The sequence below is a fragment of the Chiloscyllium plagiosum genome, unplaced genomic scaffold (assembly GCF_037043375.1).
Source record: "Chiloscyllium plagiosum isolate Xiang-an unplaced genomic scaffold, Cpla_swu_hap1 HiC_scaffold_31, whole genome shotgun sequence".
Taxonomy (NCBI): domain Eukaryota; kingdom Metazoa; phylum Chordata; class Chondrichthyes; order Orectolobiformes; family Hemiscylliidae; genus Chiloscyllium; species Chiloscyllium plagiosum.
In genome coordinates, this window is record NW_028270169.1 from 50,984,798 (window position 1) to 51,011,876 (window position 27,079).

Sequence of the window (27,079 nt, forward strand, 5' to 3'; positions counted from 1 at the left end):
TAAAAATCACAAATAGCTGTTACCCCAAAACAGATCCTTGTGGTACACCACTACTAACTGAAATCCTGATCCAAACCGCTAAATCACTCTCAATCCCATGTCTCTGCGTTTTCTGCAATAGCCTAACATTGGGAACCTTATCAAACACTTTACTGAAATCCATATACACCACATCAACCACGTTTCCCTCATCCATCTATTTGGTCACCTTCTCAAAGAACTCAATAAGGTTTGTGAGGCACAATCTACCCTTCACAAAACTGTGTTGACTATCCCTAATCAAATTATTCCTTTCAAGATTATTATAAATCCTATTTCTTACAATCCTTTTCAACACTTTACCCACAACCGAAGTAAGCTCACTGGTCTATAATTACCAGGGTTGTCTCTACTCCCCCTCTTGAACAAGGGAACAACATTTGCTATTCTCCAGTCTTCTGGCACTATTCCTGTAGACAATGACGACATAAGGATCAAAGTCAAAGGCTCTGCAATCTCCTGCCTAGCTTCCCAGATATTCCCAGGATAAGACATCAGGGCACTTATCTATTTTCACACTTTTCAGAATTGCTAAGGTTCCTCATGAACCTTGGTCCTGTCTAGTCTAATAGTCTGTATCTCATTATTTGGCTCAACAACATTGTCTATTTCCGGTGTGAATACTCACGAAAAATGTTCATTTAGCACCTCTCCTATCTCCTCAGACTCTACGTATAACTTCCCACTACCGTCCTTGATTGATCTTTCTCTAGTCATTCTTTTTATTCCTAATATTCCTATAGAAAGCATTACAGTTTTCCTTGATCCTACCTGCCAAAGACTTCTCATGTCCCCTCCTGGCTCTTCTTAGCTCTCTCTTTAGATCCTTCCTGACTAACTTGTAATTCTCAAGCGCCCTAACTGAGCCTTCACATCTCATTTTTATATAAGCCTCCTTCTTCCTCTTGACAAGAGATTAAACTTCTTTAGCAAACCACAGTTCCCTTGCTTGACCACCTCCTCCCTGCCTGACAGGTACATACTTATCAAGGACACTCAGGAGCTGTCCCTTGAACAAGCTCCACATTTCAATTGTGTCCATCCCCTGCAGTTTCCTTCCCCATCCTATGCATCCTAAATGTTGCATAATCACATCATAACTGCCTTTCCCCGGCTATAACTCTTGCCCTGCGGTAAATACCTATCCCTTTCCATCGCTAAAGTAAACCTACCATCACCTACCTCCAAATCTAACACCTAGCCTGGTTCATTACCCAGTACCAAATCCAATGTGGCCTCACCTCTTGTTGGCCTGTCTACTGACTGCGTCAGGAAACCCTCCAGCACACATTGGACAAAAACTGACCCATCTAAAGTACTTGAACTATAATGTTTCCAGTCAATATTCGGAAAGTTAAAGACCCCATAACAACTATCCTGCTACTTTGTCCTATCCAGAATCATCTTTGCTATCCTTTCCTCTATATCTTTGGAACTTTTTGGAGATCTATTGAAAACTCCCAACAGAGTGACCTCTCCTTTCCAGTATCTAATCTCAGCCCATACTACCTCAGTAGATGAGTCCTCATCAAACGTCCTTTCTGCCACCATAATACTGTCCTTAACTAACAATGCCACACCTCCCCTTTTTTTTTTTACCTTCCCTATTCTTATTGAAACATCGAAACCCCAGAACCCGGAACAACCATTCCTATCCCTGCTCTATCCATGTGTCTGAAATGGCCACAACATCAAAGTCCCACGTACCAGCATATGCTGCAAGTTCCCACACCTTATTCCAGATTATCCTAGCATTGAAGCAGACATATTTCAAACCACCTTCCTGCCTGCTGGTGCACACCTGTGACCTTGAAACCTTATTATCTCACTACACTCAGCCTCCTGTACACTGGAGCTACAATTCAGGTTCCCATCTCCCTACTGAATTAGCTTTAAACCACCCCCCCCCCTCCCCCCCGGATATTGGTACCCCTCTGGTTCAGGTATAGACCATCCCGTTTGTAGAGGTCTCACCTACCCCAGAATGAGCCTCAATTATCCAGGTATCTGAATCCCTCCCTCCTGCATCATCCCTGTAGCCACGTGTTCAACGTGGGAAGATGTTCTTGGTGGTGGGGTCTAGTTGGAGTTGGCGAAAATGTTTAAGAATGATACGTTGGATGCAAAGACTGGTGAGTGGTAGGTGAGGACAAGGAGGACCCTGTCTTTATTGCGAAGTAAAATTGGTTTACAAAATTCTATTGATCATGCACAGCAACTTGATCAGCATCTAAAGGTGAAAGGTATTACCCACATCTTTCTCTCAGATTTTTCAAAAATAATTTATGGGATATGGGCAGCCATCGCTGTCTGAAATGGGAGGGATGTGAATTGAATAATTCTAGCAAGAAGGCTGGGCATCCATGAAGCACTGAAGGCCATTAGCAGCAGCCAAATTGTACTCAAACATCATCTGCAACCTCATGCACCAACAGATCCCCTACTCTTCTATTATCATCAAGCCACAAGATAAACCCTGGCTCAACAAACCATACAAGAGGGCATGCCAGGAGCTGCACCAGACATAGTGAAAAATGATATATCAACCTGGTGAAGTTACAACGCAGGACTACTTGCACGCCAAACAACATAAGCAGCAAGTGACAGACAGAGCTGAGCAATCGCACAACCAACTGATTAGATCTAAGCTCTGCTACATCCTGTCATGAAAGGTGGTGGACAATTAAATTATTCACTAGAGGTAGTTCCACAAATATCGCCATCCTCAACAAAGGGGAGGCCAGCACATCAGGGCAAAAGACAAGGCTGAAGAATTCACAACAATCTTCAGCCAGAAGTGTCAAGTGGATGATTCACTTTGGTTTCTTCCAGTGGTCCCCAACATCACAACTGCCAGTCTTCAGCCAAATGGATTAATTCAACATGATATCAAGAAATGGCGGTCAGCACTGGATACTGTAAAACCTATGGGCTCTGACAATATTTTTGGAATAATACTGAAGACTTGTTATCAAAACCTGCCAAGCCCCTAACCAAGCTCTTCCAACACAGCCACAAGTCAAGCATTTACCCAACAATGAGGACAATAGCACAAGTACATCTGTGCACAAAAGCAGAACAAATCCATCCCATCATTCTATTCTCAATCATCAGAAACATGGAAGGTGTCTTCAACATTGCTATCAAACAGTAGCAAGCAATAAGTTGATGGTCAGTTTGAGTTTTGCCAGGGCCACGGAGTTTCTGACCTCATTACAGACTTGATTCAAAGATAGGCAGTAAAAGAAATGAACTTCAGAGGGGCGATGCAAGGGACTGCCCTTGAAATTAAGGCCGCATGTGACCAAATGTGGAATCGAGGAGCCCCAGTAAAACTGGAGTAAATGGGTATCTGGAGGAAGACCCCCTGCTGTTGGAGTCAGACCTGGCACAGAGGAAGATGGTTGTGGTTGTTGGAGGTCAGAAATCTCAACTCCAAGACTACAGGAGTTCCTCAGGGTAGTGGTCTATGCCCAACTACATTCAGTTGATTTATAATGACCTTCCTTCCATCTTCAGGTTAAAGTCGAGATAGTCGCTAATGACTGTACAAGGTTTGGCACCATTTACGACTCCTAAAATACTCAAACAGTCCATCTCCAAATGCAGCAAGACCTGGACAATATCCAGAGGTTTGGTCTGACATGTAGCAAAGTTAAAGGGAGGGGGAAAGAGTTAAGAGGGCAAGTGTAATACCTTCTACAATTGCCGTGGAAGGGGAGAGAGAAAATACTGGGAGTGATGGAACAGTGGACCAAGGTGTCACACAGGGAACGATCCCTGCGCAATGTTGGTAGTGAGTAGAGGAGATGATGTGTTTGGTGGTCATATCCTGCTGGAGATGGCGGAAATGGCAGATGAGAATGCTGGGGAGGAAACGAAGGACAAGGAAACCCAATCAGTGTTCACAGGAACAACTGCGCAGATATCCTGGGCCCAAGGTGGCTGACATCCAACATTCACAATCATCTTCCTTTATGCCAGGGGAGAGGTTTCCTCGTTCCCATTGATTTAGGTTTGTTAAGACTCCTGACGAAGACTTTTGCTCAAAAGTCGATTCTCCTGCTCCTCGGATGCTGCCTGACCAGCTGTGCTTTTCCAGCACCACACTAAGGCTCCTTGATGCCACATTCAATCAAATGCAGTCTTCACATCAAGAGCAGTCACGCTCACCTGTGGAGTTCATCTGTTTTGTGGATGCTTGAAGCATACTTCCAACAACACAAATTAGTACCTTGTGTTATGCAAATACTAAGCCCACTCCTGGAGATCTGTTGCTTTCATTAATAGTGAAATTTGACAGAAACTAATGAGTACGAAACAAGTGAAGGGAGGTGAAGTGACATAGCAAGTGAAGGGATGACCTACAATCTGATTAAACGAGGCAGAGAGATAATTACAAAAAATTAAAAATAAGGTGGTGCTGTTGACAAACCAAATGACTGGAATCACATGATAGGTATAAAAGTCACACGCTGAGGGTCTAACCAAAATACAAACTAAGGTAGAGAGATCAAAATTTATCAAGGTGATGTTGTCAAAACAGGACAGTTGGGAAGATTTTACAGATACAACAGTGTGGTGGGGGTCACATGTAGTGGACAGGAGACCAAAATCATGGTTAAGGCCATCTTCAGGGGTATGAAACTTGACTATCAGTTTCTGCTCGGCAATTCTGCATCCTTGTGCATCTCGAAGGGTGCTTGGAGGATGCTTACCTAAAGATCAGAGGCAGAATGTCCTTGACCGCTGAAGGGCTCCTGACTGGGAGGGAACATGCCTGTCTGGCAATTGTTGCACAATGTCCATTTATCCATTCTTGTAGCATCTGCATTGGCTCACCAATATACCATGCCTTGGGCAATCCTTCCCAATAGTATATGAGATAGACAATGTTGGCCAAGTCACATGAATATCTGCTGTGTAAGTGGTGGATGGTGTTCCCACATGTGATAGTAGTATCCATGTTGATGATCTGACAGGTCTTGCACAGGTTGCCATGGCAATATTTTATGGTGCTGTGGTTGATGTTGTGCTGTAGACTGAGTAGTTTGCTGCGAACAATGGTCTATTTAACATTTAGCGATTGTTTGAAGGGGAGAGATAGAAGTGTAGGGATAACCTTAGCAAGGTGCTCATCGTCATTGACAACAAGTTGAAGGCTGCAAAGAACATGGCATAGTCTCTCTGCTCCAGGGAAGTACTGGACCACAAAGGGTACTCTATCCTGATCGTATCCTATGTCTGCCTTTTGAGGGGATTGTGGTTATTCACTGTAGCACGTCGGAACTGGCGATCAATGAGTTGAGCATCGTATCCTGTTCTTATGTGGGCGTCTTTCAAAATCTGTGTGTCCATTGCATTCCTCCTAATTTGTTAATATTCGACACTCTACTCACATCATTTCTACGATCTTTTGATCTCTCTCCGCCCTTGACCTCTCTGCCTATAAATTCTGTCTCTGAGTGCTTCTCTCTCACTTCATCTGACGAAGGGGCTATGCTCCAAACGTTCGTGATTTCAAACAAACCGACTGGACTATAACCTGGTGTTGTGTGACTTCTGACTTTGCCCAAAAATGGACACCAAGACGCATTAACCCTGTATTCAGATATAACATCTCAAGTAACCAAAAATGCTGTCCTGAAGAAGGATCACTGGACCTGAAACAATTGCTGAGACCAGCTTACTTTCTCCAGCAATTTGTTTTTTGCATCAATACGTCAAGTCCATTTGCAGCTTAAAACACTGGACATACAGGGACGTGAGACGCATCAGCAGGTATTGTGAAAGAAGACTCTTTTGCAAAATGGGAATCTCTTTACCCAGCACCTACATTGTGAGTGAAGGCACCCTATGTCTCAGATTACACACATCTATTTACAGCAGTGGCACGATCATTATTTTGGGGTTTTTTTTTGGGGGGGAGGGAAGAAGGCAGGGAGGGAAGAAGGCAGGGAGGGAAGAAGGCAGGGAGGGAAGAAGGCAGGGAGGGAAGAAGGCAGGGAGGGAAGAAGGCAGGGAGGGAAGAAGGCAGGGAGGGAAGAAGGCAGGGAGGGAAGAAGGCAGGGAGGGAAGAAGGCAGGGAGGGATTGCCGATTCTAGTCCTTCTTTTTCCCCAAAAAATTAATACTGAGAGTATTTAGAAAAGAAGAATGTCTGAAAAGAAAAACAGCTGAGAATAATCCTTCAGGTATCAGTAATTTACAGGTCTCACTGTATCAAAAATTATAAACAGAAAACAGTAAGTGAAGAAATAAAAAAGTAGTCAATTTTCCTTTGGGTTACAAATAGAAAAGAGAGATCAAGTCTTCAAATGATGTGATGTTACAGAGCCTTGATATTTGAATCAAAAGATGCACAAGTAAATCAGTTCCTACTTCATCCTGTCTTTTAACGTGCTTTTTCACAAAATTATTTAATAGTAACTTTTCGAACAAGTGGGAAAGCAGGAAAGGTGAGTTGAAAGGCTCTACGCTGTACAGGCCAAGGATCTACTGGGTGAAAAATGGAGGTGTCACTACAGTGTTGCATCATTGGCAGCCAGAGGATATAGATTGTTTCCATCAATACATGGACAGAGGTGCCTAAATGCGAACAATTAATATGAAATGAAGTTTTAAAGACAAAATTCATGAAGACCAAAATACTGCAACCAGCATACATAAAGGCTAAGTTCTGGCCCATGACTAAGCATTTAAAATAATTTTTACCTCAATATGCCTCATCCTTTCATTGGGACAGCAACATGGCAAAGAACAAGGGGTGGCATGGTGGTTCAGTGGTTAGCACTGCTGCCTCACAGCATCAGGGTCACAGCTTCGATTCCAGCCTTGGGCGACTGTCTGTGTGGAGTTTGCACATTCTCCCCGTGTCTGCGTGGGTTCCCACCGGTTGCTCCAATTTTCTCCCACATTCCAAAGATGTGCAGGTCAGGTGAATTGGCCATGCTAAATTGTCCATAGCTGTTAGGTGCACCAGTCAGAGGTGGGGTGGGTTACTCTTCAGAGGGTTGGTGTGGACTTGTTGGGCCGAAGGGTCTGTTTCCACACTGTAGGGAATCTAATCTAATCTGTAGGGAATCTAAAACTCTATTGCTCTTCAACTTGCTCAAGGATAAGATATTTTTACACTAGGAAGGTATGCACATAACTAAGCTTTTGAGTGTGCAAATGTTACTGTATGGTCGTATATAAGAGATAAATAAGTATTGGTATATATCAAACATAGTAGATATCATTATCACTGATAGAAACAGATCTAATATAAACGTACCTTGAGGATAACAAAATGCTTCAAAGACAATGGGTCAAAGATGATAGATGTAATTTAGAAAGATGTAACTGCTGCAGCAAGTACTTGGACTTTGGCTGTCAAGGCCAGCAACCAATCCCTGAAACCATGCTCTCGGTGGCTTACGAGATGGGCTGAGAAAGCTCAGTCAGTAAGAGGTTGCTGCACTCTGTCATCGCTGGTACAACATCTAATGCGTATTAATACACCCACCCACTAAATGCACAATACTACATAAGCGAAAAACTTGCACTTTTTCAAAGTACAACACTTAAACGCACTCTTTCCAGCCCTCATTGGCTGGCTTTCCCCAAGCTACAGATGCCCTTCATTCTATCTCACCAGGCAAACTTGCAATTGAGTGCTGAACTGAGAAGTGCTTGAGAAAACAGCAAGTATTGCACTCCAAAATGGTGTCTTAAATTCAACTTGCACATGTCTTCCAGTCTGAGAATAAAGAAGCTATCTAAACACTTGTATGTCTCCAGGACACACTTTACATGGGCTCTTAATTTATGAAGAAATGTTGCCATCTTGTGGTAAAGACAAATGCATGCCTTTGAAATTTCAATTTCTACTCAATAGAACTGGTTTGATAATTAACTGGTTCAATTATACTTTCCCTCATACTCAAATATTCTTAAATAGGACAAGGGTTGAATTCTGGCTACACTTGTACAGGACAGATATGCCAGCACCTCGATGGAAGCAGTGATTCTCAAAATGGTTTACAACTAATACTTACAGGCTTTTGTGGATATTTCTTGAGCTTAATATTGAATTTCACTGCTGCAAGTTCTCACTGCTTATGGATTAAAACATATCTGAGTAAACACAATATCTTGAACCATTTAATTGAACACAACATAAATTAAACTTAATACTAAAATGTGTTCACCAAAATCAACGGAAGCCCTCTTTTGGATAGTCTTTGAATCGTGTATTAAGCATTCTATCAAGCCATGTGAATGTGTTCCAAATGTTACACTTGTAAAGACCGTGAAACTATCATGATCACGATCATTACTACGTAAAACTGACAGCAATGTCTGGTATCGTGATTCAGGAGTTAAAATACACAGAAATACAAAGGCTGCTGACAGTGGTTCTGTTTCTCCATATAGTGCAATGACCACCTTGCAAGTGAAAATTTAAAGAAATCACATGATTTGGCATTTAAAGTTCCATTTTGCTCACTTAAGAACCCTGGAAAAAAAGGTTCAAGCCTAGTTAAATAAGAGTTTGATTAGTGTATTAGTTCATAACGACTGGTAAACAAGCTCTCATCTGTAAAACTAATTCTTCATTTGAAGTATGCCAAATTACTTCATTTTGATGAAAAAATACATAGTTTCTAAATTGGAAATTATAGTAAAGTCAGGTTATAATATTTCAGTTGTACCTGATATTTTACACAGAGCGGGGAGAAAAGGTAATGCTGCGAACTAGTGAAGCCGGGCAAGCTGGAGGAACAGCCCAATTCCTGCCTAGGCACTTGAACAGCATTCAGAACACAGCACTGAGTTCAACAACTTTAGAGCATGAACATTGTTCTCTGTTTGGATTACACCCCTAACCCAAACCTGCCTTGACATTATGGGTTTGCTGTCAGAGTGGAACTATGTTCTTCTGCTTCGACCAAGAAAGCAACCTTTTGCCATCTAGATCTCTCCTTTACTACCATTAGCATTGTCTTTTGTTCTGGGCACCCTCACCATCTCTTCCATACCCCCTTTGTCAACAGTTTAAAACCCATTATTTTCCATCCTCCTTCTCTCCATAGAACAGACATTCCACATTTCTAACACAGTATGTAGATTGTCCGACCAGAGGGGAGGCCATTTTGGATTTGGTACTCGGTAATGAACCGGGACAAGTGATGGGCTTGTTAGTGGGTGAACATTTTGGTGATGGTGACCACAATTCTGTGACTTTCACCTTGGTTATGGAGAGAGATAGGTGCATGCAACAGGGTAGGTTTTACAATTGGGGGAAGGGTAATTACGATGCTGTAAGACAGGATCTGAGGAGCATAAGTTGGGAGCATAGGCTGTCGGGGAAGGATGTCGTGGAAATGTGGAACTTTTTCAAGGAACAGATACGACGTGTCCTTGATATGTATGTACCGGTCAGGCAGGAAAGAAATGGTCGTGTGAGGGAACCTTGGTTGACGAGGGAGGTTGAATGTCTTGTAAAGAGGAAGAAGGAGGCTTACATAAGGTTGAGGAAACAGGGTTCAGACAGAGCAGTGGAGGGATACAGGATAGCCAGAAAGGACCTGAAGAAAGGGATTAGGAGAGCCAAGAGAGGGCATGAAAAATCTCTGGCGGATAGGATCAAGGATAACCCAAAGGCATTTTATGCGTATGTGAGAAACATGAGAATGACGGGAACGAGGGTAGGTCTAATCAAGGACAGTAGTGGGAGACGGTGTATTGAGTCGGAAGAGATAGGATAGGTCTTGAATGAGTACTTTTCTTCAGTATTTACGAATGAGAGGAACCGTATTGTTGAAGAGGAGAGTGTGAAACGGACTGGTAAGCTAGAGGAGATACATGTTAGGAAGGAAGATGTGTTGGACATTTTGAACAACTTGAGGACAGACAAGTCCCCCGGGCCTGATGGGATATATCCTAGGATTATGTGGGAAGCAAGAGAGGAAATTGAAGTACCGTTGGCAATGATCTTTTCATCTTCACTGTCAACGGGGGTGGTACCAGGGGATTGGAGTGTGGCGAATGTTGTGCCCCTGTTCAAAAAAGGGAATAGGGATGACCCCGGGAATTACAGGCCAGTTAGTCTTACTTCGGTGGTAGGTAAAGTAATGGAAAGGGTACTGAGGGATAGGATTTATGAGTATCTGGAAAGGCACTGCTTGATTAGGGACAGCCAGCACGGATTTGTGAAGGGTAGGTCTTGCCTTACAAGTCTGATTGAATTCTTTGAGGAGGTGACCAAGCATGTGGATGAGGGTAGAGCAGTGGATGTAGTATACATGGATTTTAGTAAGGCATTTGATAAGGTTCCCCATGGTAGGCTTATGCGGAAAGTCAGGAGGCATGGGATAGAGGGAAATTTGGCCAATTGGATAGAAAACTGGCTAACCGGTCGAAGTCAGAGAGTGGTGGTAGATGGTAAATATTCAGCCTGGAGCCCAGTTACAAGTGGAGTTCCGCAGGGATCAGTTCTGGGTCCTCTGCTGTTCGTAATTTTTATTAATGACTTGGATGAGGGGGTCGAAGGGTGGGTCAGTAAATTTGCAGATGATACGATGATTGGTGGAGTTGTGGATAGTGAGGAGGGCTCTTGTCGGCTGCAAAGGGACTTGGATATGATGCAGAGCTGGGCTGAGGAGTGGCAGATGGAGTTCAACCCTGCCAAGTGTGAGGTTGTCCATTTTGGAAGGACAAATAAGAATGCGGAATACAGGGTTAATGGTAGGGTTCTTAGTAAGGTGGAGGAACAGAGGGATCTTGGGGTCTATGTTCATAGGTCTTTGAAAGTTGCCACTCAGGTGGATAGAGTTTGTAAGAAGGCCTATGGTGTATTAGCGTTCATTAGCAGAGGGATTGAATTCAAGAGTCGTGAAGTGATGTTGCAACTGTACAGGACTTTGGTTAGGCCACATTTGGAGTACTGTGTGCAGTTCTGGTCGCCTCACTTTAGGAAAGATGTGGAAGCTTTGGAGAGGGTGCAGAGAAGATTTACCAGGATGTTGCCTGGAATGGAGAACAGGTCGTACGAGGATAGGTTGAGAGTGCTAGGCCTTTTCTCATTGGAACGGAGAAGGATGAGGGGTGACTTGATAGAGGGTTATAAGATGATCAGAGGAATAGATAGAGTAGACAGTCAGAAACTTTTTCCCCGGGTGCAACAGAGTGTTACAATTTAAGGTGAAGGGTGGAAGGTATAGGGGAGATGTCAGGGGTGGGTTCTTTACCCAGAGAGTGGTGGGGGCATGGAATGCGCTGCCTGTGGGAGTGGTAGAGTCAGAATCATTGGTGACCTTTAAGCGGCAATTGGATAGGTACATGGATGGGTGCTTAAGCTAGGACAAATGTTCGGCACAACATCGTGGGCCGAAGGGCCTGTTCTGTGCTGTATTGTTCTATGTTCTATGTTCTATGCACTCAGAATGTTAACTTTGATTCCCTCTCTACAAATGCTGCCAGACCTGCTGAGTTTCTCCAAAACTCTGTTCTTGAGGTGACAAAGCCTTCGTCCCTGGTTTCTAACGCAAACAAAACAGAAACAAAAATTGCTGGAAAAGCTCAGCAGATCTGGCAGGATCTGTAGAGGGAAATCAGAATTAACATAGAACATTACAACGCAGTACAGGCCCTTCAACCCTGGATGTTAGATCGACCAATGGAACCAATCTGAAGCCCATCTAACCTACACTATTCCATTTTCATTCTTAAAACTCACACAACACCAGGTTATAGTCCAACAGGTTTAATTGGAAGCACACTAGCTTTCGGAGCAACGCTCCTTCATCAGATGATAGTGGAGCAACGCTCCTTCATCAGATCATAATACAGAATTTATAGCAAAAATTTACAGTGTGATGTAACTGAAATTATACATTGAAAAATTGATTGTCTGTTAAGCTTTTCATCTGTTAGAATACAGTGATAGTTTCACTTCTTTCATGCGTAAATCACAAAACCTTTTTTTTAAAGTTGCATTCTCGGGTTAGCTGTTAACAATGGTGATAGCTAGACAATATGTTGAAGGTGTTGGCCCCCTGTGTTCTCTGTCTATGCCATGATGTTTAGATTGATTCTAATCTAAAAAGTGAGATAACAGAGTTCTACATGAATTCATGCAGTTTTTAAGCAAAGTACAATGTAACTCTGCAAGTACAAATTCACCCCACAAAATATGTGTGTCCATGTGGTTCTTTGTCTGTCTGTGTGTGTCTGTCTGTCTTGGGTGGGGGTTGTGAGTGTGAGAAAGAGTGTGTGTGCGCGCGCGCGTGCGTGTAGTGAGTGCAGAGTGTCTTAAGTCTGTGAGGGGGTGCATGTGAGATTGTGGGAGTCTGTGTGTGGGTGCCTGTGTGTACCTGTGTCTGTTTGTATGAGAGAGTGTGTGTGTGTGTGTAGGAATATCTGTGTGCGTGTGTGTGTAGTGCAATGGTGATCACCTGTAATGTGACATGAACCCAAGGTCCCGGTTGAGGGCCTCAACTGGGACCTTGGGTTCATGTCACATTACAGGTGATCACCATTGCACTACCTACATACACACACACACACACACACACAAACACACACACACACACACACAGGTACACTCAGAAGCACACACACACCCTTATAGACACACACACTCCCACACTCTCACATGCACTCCCTCACCGACTTAAGACACTGCACTCACTACACACACATACACACTCACTCACAACCCCCACGCCAGACAGACAGACACACACAAACAGACAAAGACCCACATGCACACATATATTTTGTGGGGTGAATTTGTACTTTCAGGGTTACATTGTACTTTGCTCAAAAACTGCATGCATTCATGTAAAACTCCGTTATCTCACTTTTTAGATTAGAATCAATCTAAACATCATGGCATAGACAGAGAACACAGGGGGCCAACACCTTCAACATATTGTCTAGCTATCACCATTGTTAACAGCTAACCCGAGAATGCAACTTTAAAAAAAATGTTTTGTGATTTACACATGAAAGAAGTGAAACTATCACTGTATTCTAACAGATGAAAGGCTTAACAGACAATCAATTTTTCAATGTAAAATTTCAGTTACATCACACTGTAAATTTTTGCTATAAATTGTGTGTTATGATCGAGCCCTCCACTATCACCTGATGAAGGAGCGTTGCTCCGAAAGCTAGTGTGCTTCCAATTAAACCTGTTGGACTATAACCTGGTGTTGTGAGATTTTTAACTTTGTACACCCCAGTCCAACACCGGCATCTCCAAACCATTTTCATTCATATGCTATCCAATGACCATTTAAATGCCCTTAAAGTTGGCGAGTCTACTACTATTACCGGCAGTGCATTCCACGCTTCTAATACTCTGATTAATGAAACTACCTCTGACATCTGTCCTATATCTATCATCCCTCAATTTAAAGTGATGTTCCCTCATGCTAGCCATTACCATCCGAGGAAAAATGACTCTCACTGTCCACCCTATCAAACCCACTGATTATCTTATATGTCTCAATTAAGTCACACCTCAATCTTTTCCTCTCTCTAATGAAAACAGCCTCAAGTCCCTCAGCCTTTCCCCACAAGACCTTCCCTCCATATCAGGTAACATCCTAGTAAATCTCCTCTGAACCCCTCAAAGCTTTCACATCTTTCCTATAATACGGTGACCAGAACTGTATGCAATACTCCAAGTGCGGCCACACCAGAGTTTTGCACAGCTGCAACATGACCTCGTGGCTCCGAAACTCAATCCCTCTACCAATAAAGGCTATCACACCGTATTCCTTCTTAACAACCTTATCAACCTGGGTGGCAACTTTCAGGGATCTATGCACATGGACGCAGAGATCTCTCTGCTCAGCTACACTACTGAGAATCTTACCATTAGCCCAGTATTTTTTATTCCTGTTGCTCCTTCCAAAGTGAATCACTTCACACCTTTTCACATTAAACTCCAGTTGCCATCTCTCAGCCCAGCTCTGTAGCTTAACTTTATCCCTCTGTAACCTGCAACATCTTTCAGCACTATCCACAACGCAACTGACCTTAGTGTCATACACAAATGTATTCTCCGATCCTTCTACGCCCTCATCCAGGTCATTTATAAAAATGACAAACAGCAGTGGCCACCAAAACAGATCCTTGTGGTACACCACTAGTAAGTGAACTCCAGGATGAACGTACCCCATCAACCACCACCCTCTGTCGTCTTTCAGCAAGCCAGTTTCTGACCCAAATTGCTAAATCACCTTCAATCCCATGCCTCCGTATTTTGTGCCTAATGTGGGGAACCTTATCAAACAACTTTACCCTCATCCACCTGTTTGGTCACCTTCTCAAAGAACTTAATAAGGTTTGTGAGGCACAACCTACCCTTCACAAAACTGTGTTGACTATCTCTGATCAAATTATTCCTTTCTAGATGATTACAAATCCGATCTCTTATGACCTTTTCCATCACTTTACCCACAAGCAAAATAAAACTCACTATAATTTCCAGAGTTAAAAATCACACAACACCAGGTTATAGTCCAACAGGTTTAATTGAAAGCACACTAGCTTTCGGAGCGATGCTCCTTCATCAGGACTATCACCTGATGAAGGAGTGTCGCTCCGAAAGGTAGTGTGCTTCCAATTCAACCTGTTAGACTAGAACCTGGTGTTGTGTGATTTTTAACTTTGTACACCCCAGTCCAACACCAGCATCTCCAAATTATAATTTCCAGGGTTGTCTCTACTCCCCCTCTTAAACAAGGGGACATTTGCTATCCTCCAGTCTTCTGGCACTATTCCTGTAGCCAATGACGACTAAATATCAAAGCCAGAGACGATGCCATCTCATCTTTGGCTTCCCAGAGAATCCTAGGACAAATCCCATCCAGCCCAGGGGACTTATCTATTTTCACACTTTCCAGAATTTCTAACACCTCCTCGTGAACCTCAATCTCGTCTAGTCTAGTAGCTTGTATCTCAGTATTCCTCTCGACAACATTGTCTTTTTCCAGGGTGAATTCTGACAAAAAGTATTCATTTAGTACTTCCTCTATCTCCTCAGATTCCATGCACAACTTCCCACTGGTATCCTTGATTAACATTTCGAATCAAGTGACCCTTCCTCAGAACTGATGGTAGCTAGGAAAACATTGGTTTATATGCAGAAAATAGGGTGAGGGGAGGGGGTAAGGTATAAACGATAGGTGGGGATACAGCCAAAAAGAGAAAGGAACATTTGGACAGACGAAGGAATGGATACCAATCTGACTAGGCGGGTGAATAGCTATTAATGGGGACTGTTAATGACTAACAATGGATTGTGCACAATAGCAGACATGCAATAATGAAACCTGGTTTGTGCGGTTTGGGGTAAGGACATGGGAGAGTTCAAGCCCTAAAGTTATTGAACTCAATATTAAATCCAAAAGGCTGCATGGTCCCCAAGCGGAAAATTAGGTGCTGTCCTCCCAGCTTGTGTTGAGCTTCATTGGAGCACTACAGCAAGCCTGAGACAGAGATGTTGGCCAAGGAATAAGGTGGTACATTGAAGTGGTAGGCAACTGGAAGCTCAAGGTCTCTTTTGTGGGCATTATGTGAAGCAGTCACCCAGTCTATACTTTGTTTCCCCAAAGTACAGGAGACCACATTGTGAACAGTGAATGCAGTAGACTAGGTTGTGTGAACAGCAGGTAAAGCACTACTTCATCTGAAAGGTGTGTTTGGGCCCTTGGATATTAAGGGAGGGAGGAAGAGAGAGAGAGGGAGGAAGTAAACAGATACAGGTATGACACCTTCTGCAGGTACCATAGCATTGTGAGGACATCTTTCGAGTGAAGGAAAAGTGGACCAGGGTGTCCTGGAGGGAATGGTCCCTGCAGGAAGCTGACAAGGGAGGAGAGGGGAATGTGTGTTGCATCTCGCTGGAGATGACGGAAATGGCAGCTATTGATCTTCTGGATGTGGATGCTGGTGGGAAGGTGGGTAAAGACAAGGGGAACCCTATCGCTGTTATGTGAAGGAAAAGACAGTGAGAGGGCCGAAGTACAGGAGATGGGTCGAACCCGGCTGATGGCCCTGTCAACAATGGTGCTGGTGAGTTCTCAGTTGAGGACAAAGGTCGACATTTCAGAGACCGCCTTGTCAAAATTGACATGATTGGAACAGACTTGGGGAAGACAAAGGAACTGGGAGAATGGAATTGTCTCTTTACAGGAAGTAGTGCATGAGGATGTATAGTTGAGGTAACTGTGGGTGTTCGTGGGTTTGTAATGGATACTGGTGGCCAGCCTATCCCCAGAAATGGAAACAGAGATGCCAAAGAAGGGAAGGGAGGAGTCAGAGATGGACCAGGTGAAGGTGATGGCAGAGTGGAAATTGGAAGTGAAAGCGATAAACATTTCCTATTCCGGATCAAAGAGAGAAGCAGCATTGATGATACCATCGAGAGAGCAGAGAGACAGTTGTTGGTGGGGCTGAAATACAACTGGAAGAAGGAATGCTCCCACACAGAGACAGGCATAACTGGGGCCCATGTGGGTATACATGGCCACCCGTCTGACCTGAAGAAAATGAGAGGAGTTAAAAGAGAAATTGTTCAGAGTGAGGACAAGCTCAGCCAAGTGGAGGCGGCTGGTGTGGATGGGGAAGGAGCAGACCTTTGCCCCAAGACAACATGGAGAGCCCTGAGACCATTCTGGTCGGGAATGAACATGTAGTGGAATTCTCTGGTTTCTATACAGCTACCCAAAGTTTTTTCACTTTGATATCATCTTCATTATATACACGCAGTAATAGTAATAATAACAGCAAGAAGAAGAGAAGGAATCATGTACAATCTTTAGGAGTAGTGGAATCTGGGATTGTCAGCGTAATGGAAATTTGGTCAGCTGAACAAGAGATGGGCCTCATAAGCTCCAAGCAGTAGTAGTTAGGAAAGACGAAGAGGTGGTAAGGGGCTTCAGAAAAACAGACATGATTAGAAATACAAGTGAATGGATGGAGCAAGCCTAAACTATGAGACAAATACAGGGAATTTTACAGGTACATAAGATAGCCAAGCCAAAGGGATCTGCATGATACACATCAGAGAGTTTACATGAAGAGTCACTTATAGTCAAGAACACAGCAAAGTCAGAAGAGACTGAACATGCAAGGAGGTAAGAGTATTACAAGTCAAGATGGAAATTGAGATGGCTGAGATTCAGTTGTCATTCAGTGAAACCCTTGCTGAAAACATCAGAATGGGCAATTTTCAAAAGCATTTTATACAGCCAAATGGATTGCACAGATATTCAATGAAATTACAAATAAAGCAACTGAATGGAATGAGACAATCTAACATAGAAGATCAGCATTTAAATGTGCTCACATCACAATTAAGGTTCAGCGGAGGCAAAATGAGGGAGGTTTGCATAAAATATTCTAAATACCTGTATGCCATTAGTCTGCAGTATATCCCAGGAATCTACCCAGGCTCATCAACAGTCCACTGGTTTGTGAGAAAGATTCTAGTACAAAATTTCTTTTCATAACTGAACTAACAGCAAACAGCTTAACTTCCAAATCTCTCAGTGTGAATAAATGTCAAAAGGAGACAATACTACGATTACATGGCAAAAATTCTAGTGGTACCTTAATTAGCACTTCACTTGGCCTACTACAGATAGTTCTCCTATAACATAGTTGTTGTGTTCCAGCAAAACCTCACTTAATAGGAAATCGCTGAATAGAAATAATGGGGCCAATGGGAAAAGTGGGGTTAGGGGCAGACCAGCAAAATATAGCACACACAATCACTCAAAAATCACCCAAAACTCTAACACAAAGCATAGCACAGCCTGAATGAAGGTCAATATCATATTTATTAACTAAACAAAAAGTAAATTTTTAGACAGTACATTTAAAAAATGTAAGAAAGCTGCTCTCTGTGCAGTACCTCTCATAGAAAGCTGCTGTGTCAGCAACTGACATCACGCATGTGCAGAACGACATGACGCTGACATCATGCATGTGCAGAATGGCACGCAGACATCGGCACTGAGCTTTCAATGCATGTGCCGAACAAAGTGTACGAACTGATCCCCACTAGATTCACGCTTTTATGAACAGAGGTAAGCAGTCTTGAAAATATCGCTCCCTAATTCTTCAGTGACGTTACAGACAAACGATGCTGCCGGAACGCGTGCTATCCAAGAACGACCTGTACAACAGCATTGCAGAACTAAGTTTGATGGGTTAAATAGGTCCTCAAATCCCTGCTCTGGATTTTGCATGGACTCTCCTTCTTACCCTCATCCCCTTTATATTCTTCAGCAATGTACATCTGTGGTGAAACGGTTAAAAATTATGTCCCAATACATGTGTGAATCTAACCGGAATGGAGGTGTTGCTTAGTCCCGTGTGAATCTTATTACACACCTCCCCGTGTGAATCTTCTTATCTGTATGTAACCAGAATGGAATGTGTTTTTTAGCCTTGCTCTGCTGTTCACATGAATGTTTATATCTGGAAAAGAGTATATCAGCTGGAAAAGTCTCCAGTTCGGTGAGTCTGCTCCGGGGTTACGTTTAACCGCCGAGCGTGGGTTGTTGGCAACCGCTCTACGAGAACTGACGGCTCCCAGTTCCGGTAACATGTAGAGTGAGTATAAGCCAGACCCGTTGTAAGTATGAGACCTGGTTGTGGCGACGCTGCGGGGAATAAAATGCTCATATTCTAGCAGACTCGCCTCTTGGTCGTTTGTTCTGTGTCAGACTACTCTCCTACGAACCTGACCTTGAGAATTTTTTAAAACAACATCCCCATCAGTCCAGCCACTGATGAGATAGTACCGGAACTGGCAATCTATCGGTTCACAGAACTGCTGCCCAAAAGAGTCCAAAGTGAAGCTGATAAGAACATTCACCAGCCAAAACAGTCCACACAGACGATATGGTTGTGGAAAGCATACCCATCAGTAGCCTCTGCATTGCTCGTTCAACACAACCATCAGCTTCAAAGCATCTGCCAAGGGTACCCGATTGAAGAGTCTTTGCATCCATTAGCTCATTACATCAGGAGATATGATTTTTTACACAAGTACCTACGTTAAGAAGAGCAGTGCAGAGGGTATCAACATGACTGACATGACCAGATCTTGTAGGCAATGGCAAGACAGCAGCACTCATCTCTGAACTTGAAGAGTGAGATTTTTTGCCATAATTTCCCCTTTCCTAATGTTATTGAGAACATAGCACAAGTTCAATCCTGTATGCTAATCCAGTGAAGGATCAGGAAACTTCCCTGGTTACTGGCGGGGGTCAACACTACCCAGTATGGTAAATCCATACAAGACCCTGGTCTCTGAATTAGCTGGCTTGAACAAAGACAGCAAAACATTGTATTTCCATGCCAACCTGAACCAACGAGGGGAATAAAATGCCCACACTGTACCAATTGCAATTACTAATGTGTACCTATCTGTGAGCAGCTACGTGTGCACAAGCAAGGATCACATGCAGCCATGATGCATCCCAGCCAATATTCTTGAAGTTCGTATTCATCAGAAGCCTACGAGACCATTAACACCCCAGAACCTGGTTCTTTACCATGGAGGGAAAAAAATCAGGGATTGAAGAACCCAAGGTTCAGATCAAGAAATCGATAGTGAGTGGCAACCTACTCAAGAATGGAAATGAGGGCAAGTTTGAAAACTCTAGGCCAATTATACTCAACTCAATTCAGGGTATGGCACTCAAGCACCTTACAAGATTTAACATCTAGAAAGACACTTGCTGATCAAGGAAGCTCAGGAACAATGTGAGAAGTGGTGTAATTTGACTAATTTAATTCAAATTTTTCATCATGTACAAAGAATGTTATCACTTGCACTCTGCTTATGAGGATTTTCAGAGGTGAAGAAAAACTGAAGTGAGGAAAAGTTTAAGTGTGTACTAGAGGAAGTGAACACATGGCTAGGTGAAATAGATGACTAAAGGGAGAAAGCAAATAAACCAGCTGTTGGATTGGCAGGATTTGGGTAATCCTGAATGATCAAGGTCTGTAATGGACCTCATTTTCTTTTCTGATCATATAATGAATTTGTATATAAGCACAAAATAAATGACATTAAAGTTTAGTAATCATACTAACTTGGGGGCATTGTCTCCCTGCAGTCTTCCTTTCAAAGAGGTAATTTGATTACTTCGTTACTGCAATCTGGAAATGATTGTTCAAACAGGGGTAGAGAGGGTGCGTGGAAGCTGATTCCATAATATCATCCAAAAAGCAGCTGGATATATAGCTCAAAAGGAAATATTACCCAGCTATGGGGAATGGAAGTAGGAATTAAATGTGTGAATCTCTCCGAAAGGTTCAAAGAGTTGAGTGGCCTCTTTCTGTATTGCGTTACCTATAACAGTCAGTGGAGTGACTGAACTGCATCTGCCATGGATCTACGTTGAGAACTGAGAAGCAGCATATCTCAGAGAGGAAAGAACAGTAAAAGCATAGAAAGCCTGAACTTTCAGAAGAGTGGAAAAATAGAAAAAACCGAGAGTGCAGCCACAGAGATATTTAAAGATGGGACTACAGACAGAAAAAGTCCAGTCAGAGTCCAAGCTTTATAAGCTAGGGTGCTGAATACAAAAGTTAAGGAAACAACCTGAAAAAGACATTGGTTACATTATCACGACTACACTGCATCGAAGTTTTGGCACTATATTACACTATGAATATTGAAAATGAAGACTCATAAGAATTGAATCAAGGATGAATTTTCATAGTTTTAAAAAAATATGAATTAACATCCTCCTTGGACTAATGCGTAGTTTCTTCACTCAAGCCATTCTCTGCCTTTTATTTCACAATAACTTTATGTACAAATGTATGAATTGGGAAAATTAGGCCACTCAATCCTTCAAGCCTGCTCTGTCATTCCTTTTGATCATTGCTGATCTGCTTGTATTCCAAATTCCACATTCCCACCCATCTCCAAGAATCTTTCATTCCCTTCCCTAAAAAGAATCTTTTTCTGAAGGAGTTCCAAAGTCATCCAATGCTCATCATCCCAGTCCTAAAAGGTGGACCCCTAAGTTTGAAACACCTGATAACATGTCACATCCTTCCCTTTTGCACTTATTTCTCCCTCTTTTTTTTCTCAAAAGGATAAAACCTGTCATATTTCGGACTCTTTTCAATTCCAAACAGGAGATATAGTAAACTCGAAACATGAACACAGTTTCTCTCTTGAGATCTGCTCAATTTCTCCAACATTTTGTTTTTAGTGGATCATTTTCATTAAGATTAAAGCAGAATCCAAACACTTTTTAAAATTAACAAAGGCTTTGAGAGATAGTTGATCCATCAGAAATGAGGGAGCCTTGATCATCTCTGGTAGAAGGAAAGTGGAAGCAAGTCACAAAGTCAGTGGACTGGTTTACAACAAGCAGTTTTTAATTCAATTAATTAAAATGAAAATGGGCAGGAAAATAAAATAATAATGGATAACCCCAGTTTCAGGACATGAGCAAAATTACACTGAGATGCACATGCTCCCTCTGCGCTGTAACTTCTTTGCTCATGGAATCTATACATACTGTACCTTATGAGTCTGGCTATGTTTGATTATAGCAGCCATCTCAGGGTAAGGAACTTGAGAAATACACTTGTGGTACAGAATCTTGCATGGCTTGATTTGCATTTTCAGTTTATAAATCTATATAGGCTGCCCATGTCCACAAGCAAAACTACCTAAACTCATTTCATAAAGGAACCTAAGCCAGCAAGCTTTGGATTAAACATGGCTTTGACTTTCTATAAAGCACAAGTGCACTGTAATCGGGCCTTAACCGATGGTTAATCTCAGTCCTTTTCTCAATGCATAGGAAAAAGATGTAGCACAAGTCAAACCACAAAACACTTGTTAAAAAATAGCAGTAAGTTTCATACCATGGGGTTTGAGTCAGCAATTAGGTCTCGCAGTGAATCCAGGAAGCCTTGATCCTCGACCATCTGAGCATTGATATCGTGCAGTTTGGCCACACAGACAGCAGCTGTTTTCCGGACGTACGGATCTTCATCTTTCAGACACTTGCGGAGCGGCTCACAAAGATACTCTGTTATTTTGTCCACACGTATGCATCCCATCGTACGGACTGCCAGAGCTCTAATCAAGGGGTTGGGATCTTCACAATCCTGTGGGAACAATAAGATTTTAGGCATTACAATTAAAAGAAATGTCAACATTAGTACATCCTTCTGATCTGAGGCATTTTATGAAAATTGCCAAAGAGTTTTGCTGTTGCACTGTGGGCACCGAAGAAATGAAACATTTTGATTTCAGTGCTGTCAACCAGGCTTCAGAAGATGTGTTATAGTACAGCAAAGAGCAATGTGAAGCTTCACTTTAAAGCATCATTGACCTCAGTACCACACCATCACATACCTGTGACTGTGGACCATATACCCGATCAAAGGCCTGGTAAACAGAGTGGAAGTGCCAACTGATTGCTATGGGCAAGACCACAAGGAACTGGTTTGAAACTGTTTAAAGACATTCTCTGTTCACATCCTACAAGTCAGAGAAGAATGAACTTCAAATAAAGATTTGATCAATTTGATTTAAACATTTTTTTCCCAGGGTAGGGAAGTCCAAAACTAGAGGGCATAGGTTTAAGGTGAGAGGGGAAAGACATAAAAGTGACCTAAGAGACAACTCTTTCATACAGAAGATGGTGCGTGTATGGAATGAGCTGACACATGAACTGTTGGAGGTTGGTCCAATTACAATATTTAAAAGCCGTCTGGATGGGTACATGAATAGAGAGGATTTAAAAGGAATATGGGCTAAATGCTGACAAATGAGACAAAATGAATTTGGGATATCTGGTCAGCATGGACGCGTTGGACCGAAGGGTTTGTTTCTGTGCTGTATATCACTATGATTCTAATTTGATCTAGATTCCCAGAGGCAACATCCCAATGTCTGGCATGACCCAAAAATGTCCCCTTCCTGAATACTTGGGCTTGACCTGAACAAGTCAGCAAGGACTACTCTTGCACAGTCATTCAAAACCTGCCATTATTTAGATGGGATTTGTCAGAAGAAACTTGCTAACTGACTTCCCACATTTCTCATTCCTTAATCCAAAACATGTTTGCGGGTAGATTCTGCTCAGGAAGGTTGATCCAAATGGAGTAGGCGAAAGTGAGGACTGCAGATGCTGAAGATCAGAGTCAAGATTAGAGCGGTGCTGGAAAAGCACAGCAAGTCAGGCAGCATCAGAGGAGCAGGAAAATCGACATTTCTGATCGAGTCATAGAGATGTACAGCATGGAAACAGACCCTTCGGTCCAACCTGTCCATGCCGACCAGACATCCCAACCCAATCTAGTCCCACCTGCCACCACCCGGCCCATATCCCTCCAAACCCTTCCTATTCATATACCCATCCAAATGCCTTCTAAATGTTGCAATTGTACCAGCCTCCACCACTTCCTCTGGCAGCTCATTCCATACACACATCACTCTCTGCGTGAAAACGTTGCCCCTTAGGTCTCTTTTATATCTTTCCCCTCTCACCCTAAACCTATGCCCTCCAGTTCTGGACTCCCCGATCCCAGGGAAAAGACTTTGTCTATTTATCCTATCCATGCCCCTCCTAATTTTGCAAACCTCTATAAGGTCACCCCTCAGCCTCCGACTCTCCAGGGAAAACAGCCCCAACCTGTTCAGCCTCTCCCTGTAGCTCAGATCCTCCAACCCTGGCAACATCCTTGTAAATCTTTTCTGAACCCTTTCAAGTCTCACAACATCTTTCCAATAGTCAGGAGACCAGAATTGCACGCAATATTCCAACAGTGGCCTAACCAATGTCCTGTACAGCCGCAACATGACCCAACTCCTGTACTCAATACTCTGACCAATAAAGGAAAGCATACCAAACGCCTTCTTCACTATCCTATCTACCTGCGACTCCACTTTCAAGGAGCTATGAACCTCACTCCAAGGTCTCTTTGTTCAGCAACACTCCCTAGGACCTTACCATTAAGTGTATAAGTCCTGCTAAGATTTGCTTTCCCAAAATGCAGCACCTCGCATTTATCTGAATTAAACTCCATCTGCCACTTCTCAGCCCATTGGCCCATCTGATGAAGGGCTCCTTCCCGAAACGTCGATTTTCATGCTCCTCGGATGTTGCCTGATCTGCTGTGCTTTTCCAGCACCACTCTAAATTTGATTTGGATCCAAATGGAGTGCTGAGATGGAAGTAGTGATTTATATACAGTAATTTTAATTGCATTTCAATCTTTTAAGCTTCATTAGGACATTTGGATTATAACTTGTCTTCAATTTCAAACTACCCAGTGGCCCTAAGGTCACAAAACATTGTTAGTGATCTGGCTGTTCTCATTACAGAAATCAAGAGAATAACAGGATTTCAAAATGCTTCCCACAAGAAATAATATTTCATCCCTGAGTTCTACCAATTTGGACAGTAGCAGCTGCACCAGCAGCCTAGGTCTTACTATTCAAATACTGTAAATCCTGGGAATCTGAAAGAACAGTAGAAGTTGAAAGACATACAGGTAGTTGATGAATATCTGTGAAGAAAAGGCTATTTAATTACTCAATTTGACAACAGTGTCCCAGGGATAGACGAGGCAAAGATAATCCAGCCCAGGTTACTATCACTCTGAATCACTCTCTTCATTCCTGACAAAGGGCCCTTGCCTGAAACGTCGATTCTCCTGCTCCTCAGATGCTGCCTGACCTGCTGTGCTTTTCCAGCACCACACTCTCGACTCTGATCTCCAGCATCTGCAGTCCTCACTTTCTCCCACCATTCTAATCTACTCATGCCTGGAGGAAAGTGCACATGGACAGACTATACAAGGACGGGATTGGGTTGAACTGCAATTCACTCTATTTAAATGACCCACCAGTACTTTCTGTTAAGAACATTCACTTATGAAGCATGGATATGGTAGTGGCGAGTTTTCCAACGTCATGTATCTACACAAAACAACAGTGCTTTCAAGACCTCATGAAGACAGCAATAAGAAAAAATGGAAAAATGCTTATGCGTAACTCTTTGAACTCCTGTTTAACTTTTAAATTGGTCAACTTATTTTGAGAAAATTCTCAATATCATCTTCACATGAACTGTCAGCTTTTCCATTTTATCATAGACATACGAACATGGTAATTAAAATACAATTAATATAACTGTACCGAGCTTCGGAAATATGTTTGGTCTTCTTGTCAGCTCTGATAAGCCGTGAAATTGGTCTCTTATTTTTCAGGTGAATGTACCACAGTAGCAGAGCCAGGCCAGGATACTTTTACTCTCTCCTATATTGATTTTTATCCCAGTCTCGCAAGTGTAGTTATAAGACACAGAACGAAACATGCTGATATTGTCACTGATGGGGCTCTAGGGAAACGTGCGATGTATAATTGGGGACACAGCAAAGAACAGCGTGGATTTCATGCAGTTTATCTGGTATTGATGAAATTACAGAAAGAACATTAATTGTCAAGACTTATTCATAAGAAACAAGAATGTAGTGGATTAACAAACCACATGTCTCAGTAAGTTCAAACTGATTTGTGATTAAAATAATTGTTTTATACTATTTCTAAATTGTAATTTTGTTTTTACATTTTCACAAATGGTATCTTTGCCTAGAATCCAATGTATTTTTGCAGGCATTAACCACCCTCTGGCACCTCTTGTCTCAACTGGACTTTTTTCACATTTAAGCTGATGTGGGAGAAATCAGGAATTTATTTTGTTGTGTAAAGGTCAAACCCAATCATTATTAGATAGTGATGTGGGACAAAAACAGGGAATTTCTTACCTACACCTTAATCCAAGGATGTTGGGCTCAACTTCAGCTCTTCACCCTCATTCACAGTAGAAATTGAACAGAGAGTGTTTCGACATTTATGGCTCTGGGGAGCACGGCAACTCAAGAGATCTATCAACTTTTCATAAGTGTACCTTAACAAAGCTGTTGACAGCCATGATGGCCATGTCAGGCTGATTCTTGGCGTAGTTCATGAGGTAGAGATAAACCAACTTCTTCAACTCCAGGTTGTCAGTCTGCATACAGTTCACCACATCTGGAAAAAGTGAACTACACAAAACACAACAGAAGATTCATTGGCTCCTCTTAATAAAAAGGGTGACTTCTCCTACCGCAAACATTCTTAAATAGTTAAGTCATTCAGCATTCTATCAACTGGAACATGTTTACACAAGTTCTATATGAATCCATGGAGGGAAGAACCATGCAGCATTACAGATTGCCCTTAACATTGCTAGAGTAATGCAACACTGTGTTGAATATATTTCTGCCAATCGGACGTGTAAGACCTGGTTATGTCAATTTGTAAGGATACATGAACTTGCAGTCTGTACTCCAGCAATGTTAATGAGGCTATGTTGTGAAACTGATTTAGGATTGATGCAATAATCAATGAACGATAAACTGTGATATCATCTTCAAAGAATTTGTTTAAGCTTTAAAGGTAGAATCTCCTTGGAATCTAGCATTTTTCCTATAGGTCCTCTTAAACTATATTTTGCTGAGAATTTCTTTGTCTCTTGGACGTCACTGCCATACTCTTAGCGTTGGGGGGAGTATATGGAGAAAGGTGGCTTAAGTTGGAGGACTTTAAATGAACAGAACATGAAACTTGGTCCGATTCTTGTTCTCAGCTATATCGCTCAGTTAGGGCCAATGCTGCCTTGAACCTCACAACCCTAACACTTCAGACTGAGCACCTTGGGCAGCCCTGGGTTGGGGATTAATATCCATGTGCATTGTAATCATGTACAATTTGGAATGTGTACACATTATGTATTAGTGATTGAATATCAAATTATTTTTTAAGTTCATTGCTGGCTAGGTTAGCATTTATTGACCATCTACAATTGTGGTTGAGGTGCGTGCCTGTGTGCGCACATAAAAGAGAGGTGATTGATACACCCACAGTGCCAGCAGAAAACATTTCCAGTATTTTCATTCAGGAACAGAGGAGAAGCAGTGATGTGGGTCCAAGTCAGGATGGT

General features: G+C 42.4%; 1 protein-coding gene across 3 annotated transcripts in view; it reads right to left on the bottom strand.

Moving 5' to 3' along the window:
• Nucleotides 1-27,079, bottom strand: part of LOC122564151 (AP-2 complex subunit beta) — a 318,942-nt gene that overhangs the window by 253,279 nt on the left and 38,584 nt on the right. For all 3 annotated transcript variants that reach the window (XM_087977539.1, XM_087977536.1, XM_087977537.1), the window contains 2 exons: nt 26,006-26,141; nt 21,948-22,193 (listed from right to left, as the gene is read on the bottom strand). In XM_087977539.1, coding sequence (XP_087833665.1) covers nt 21,948-22,193; nt 26,006-26,141 — 382 coding nt within the window. The remainder of the gene's footprint in view (nt 1-21,947; nt 22,194-26,005; nt 26,142-27,079) is intronic.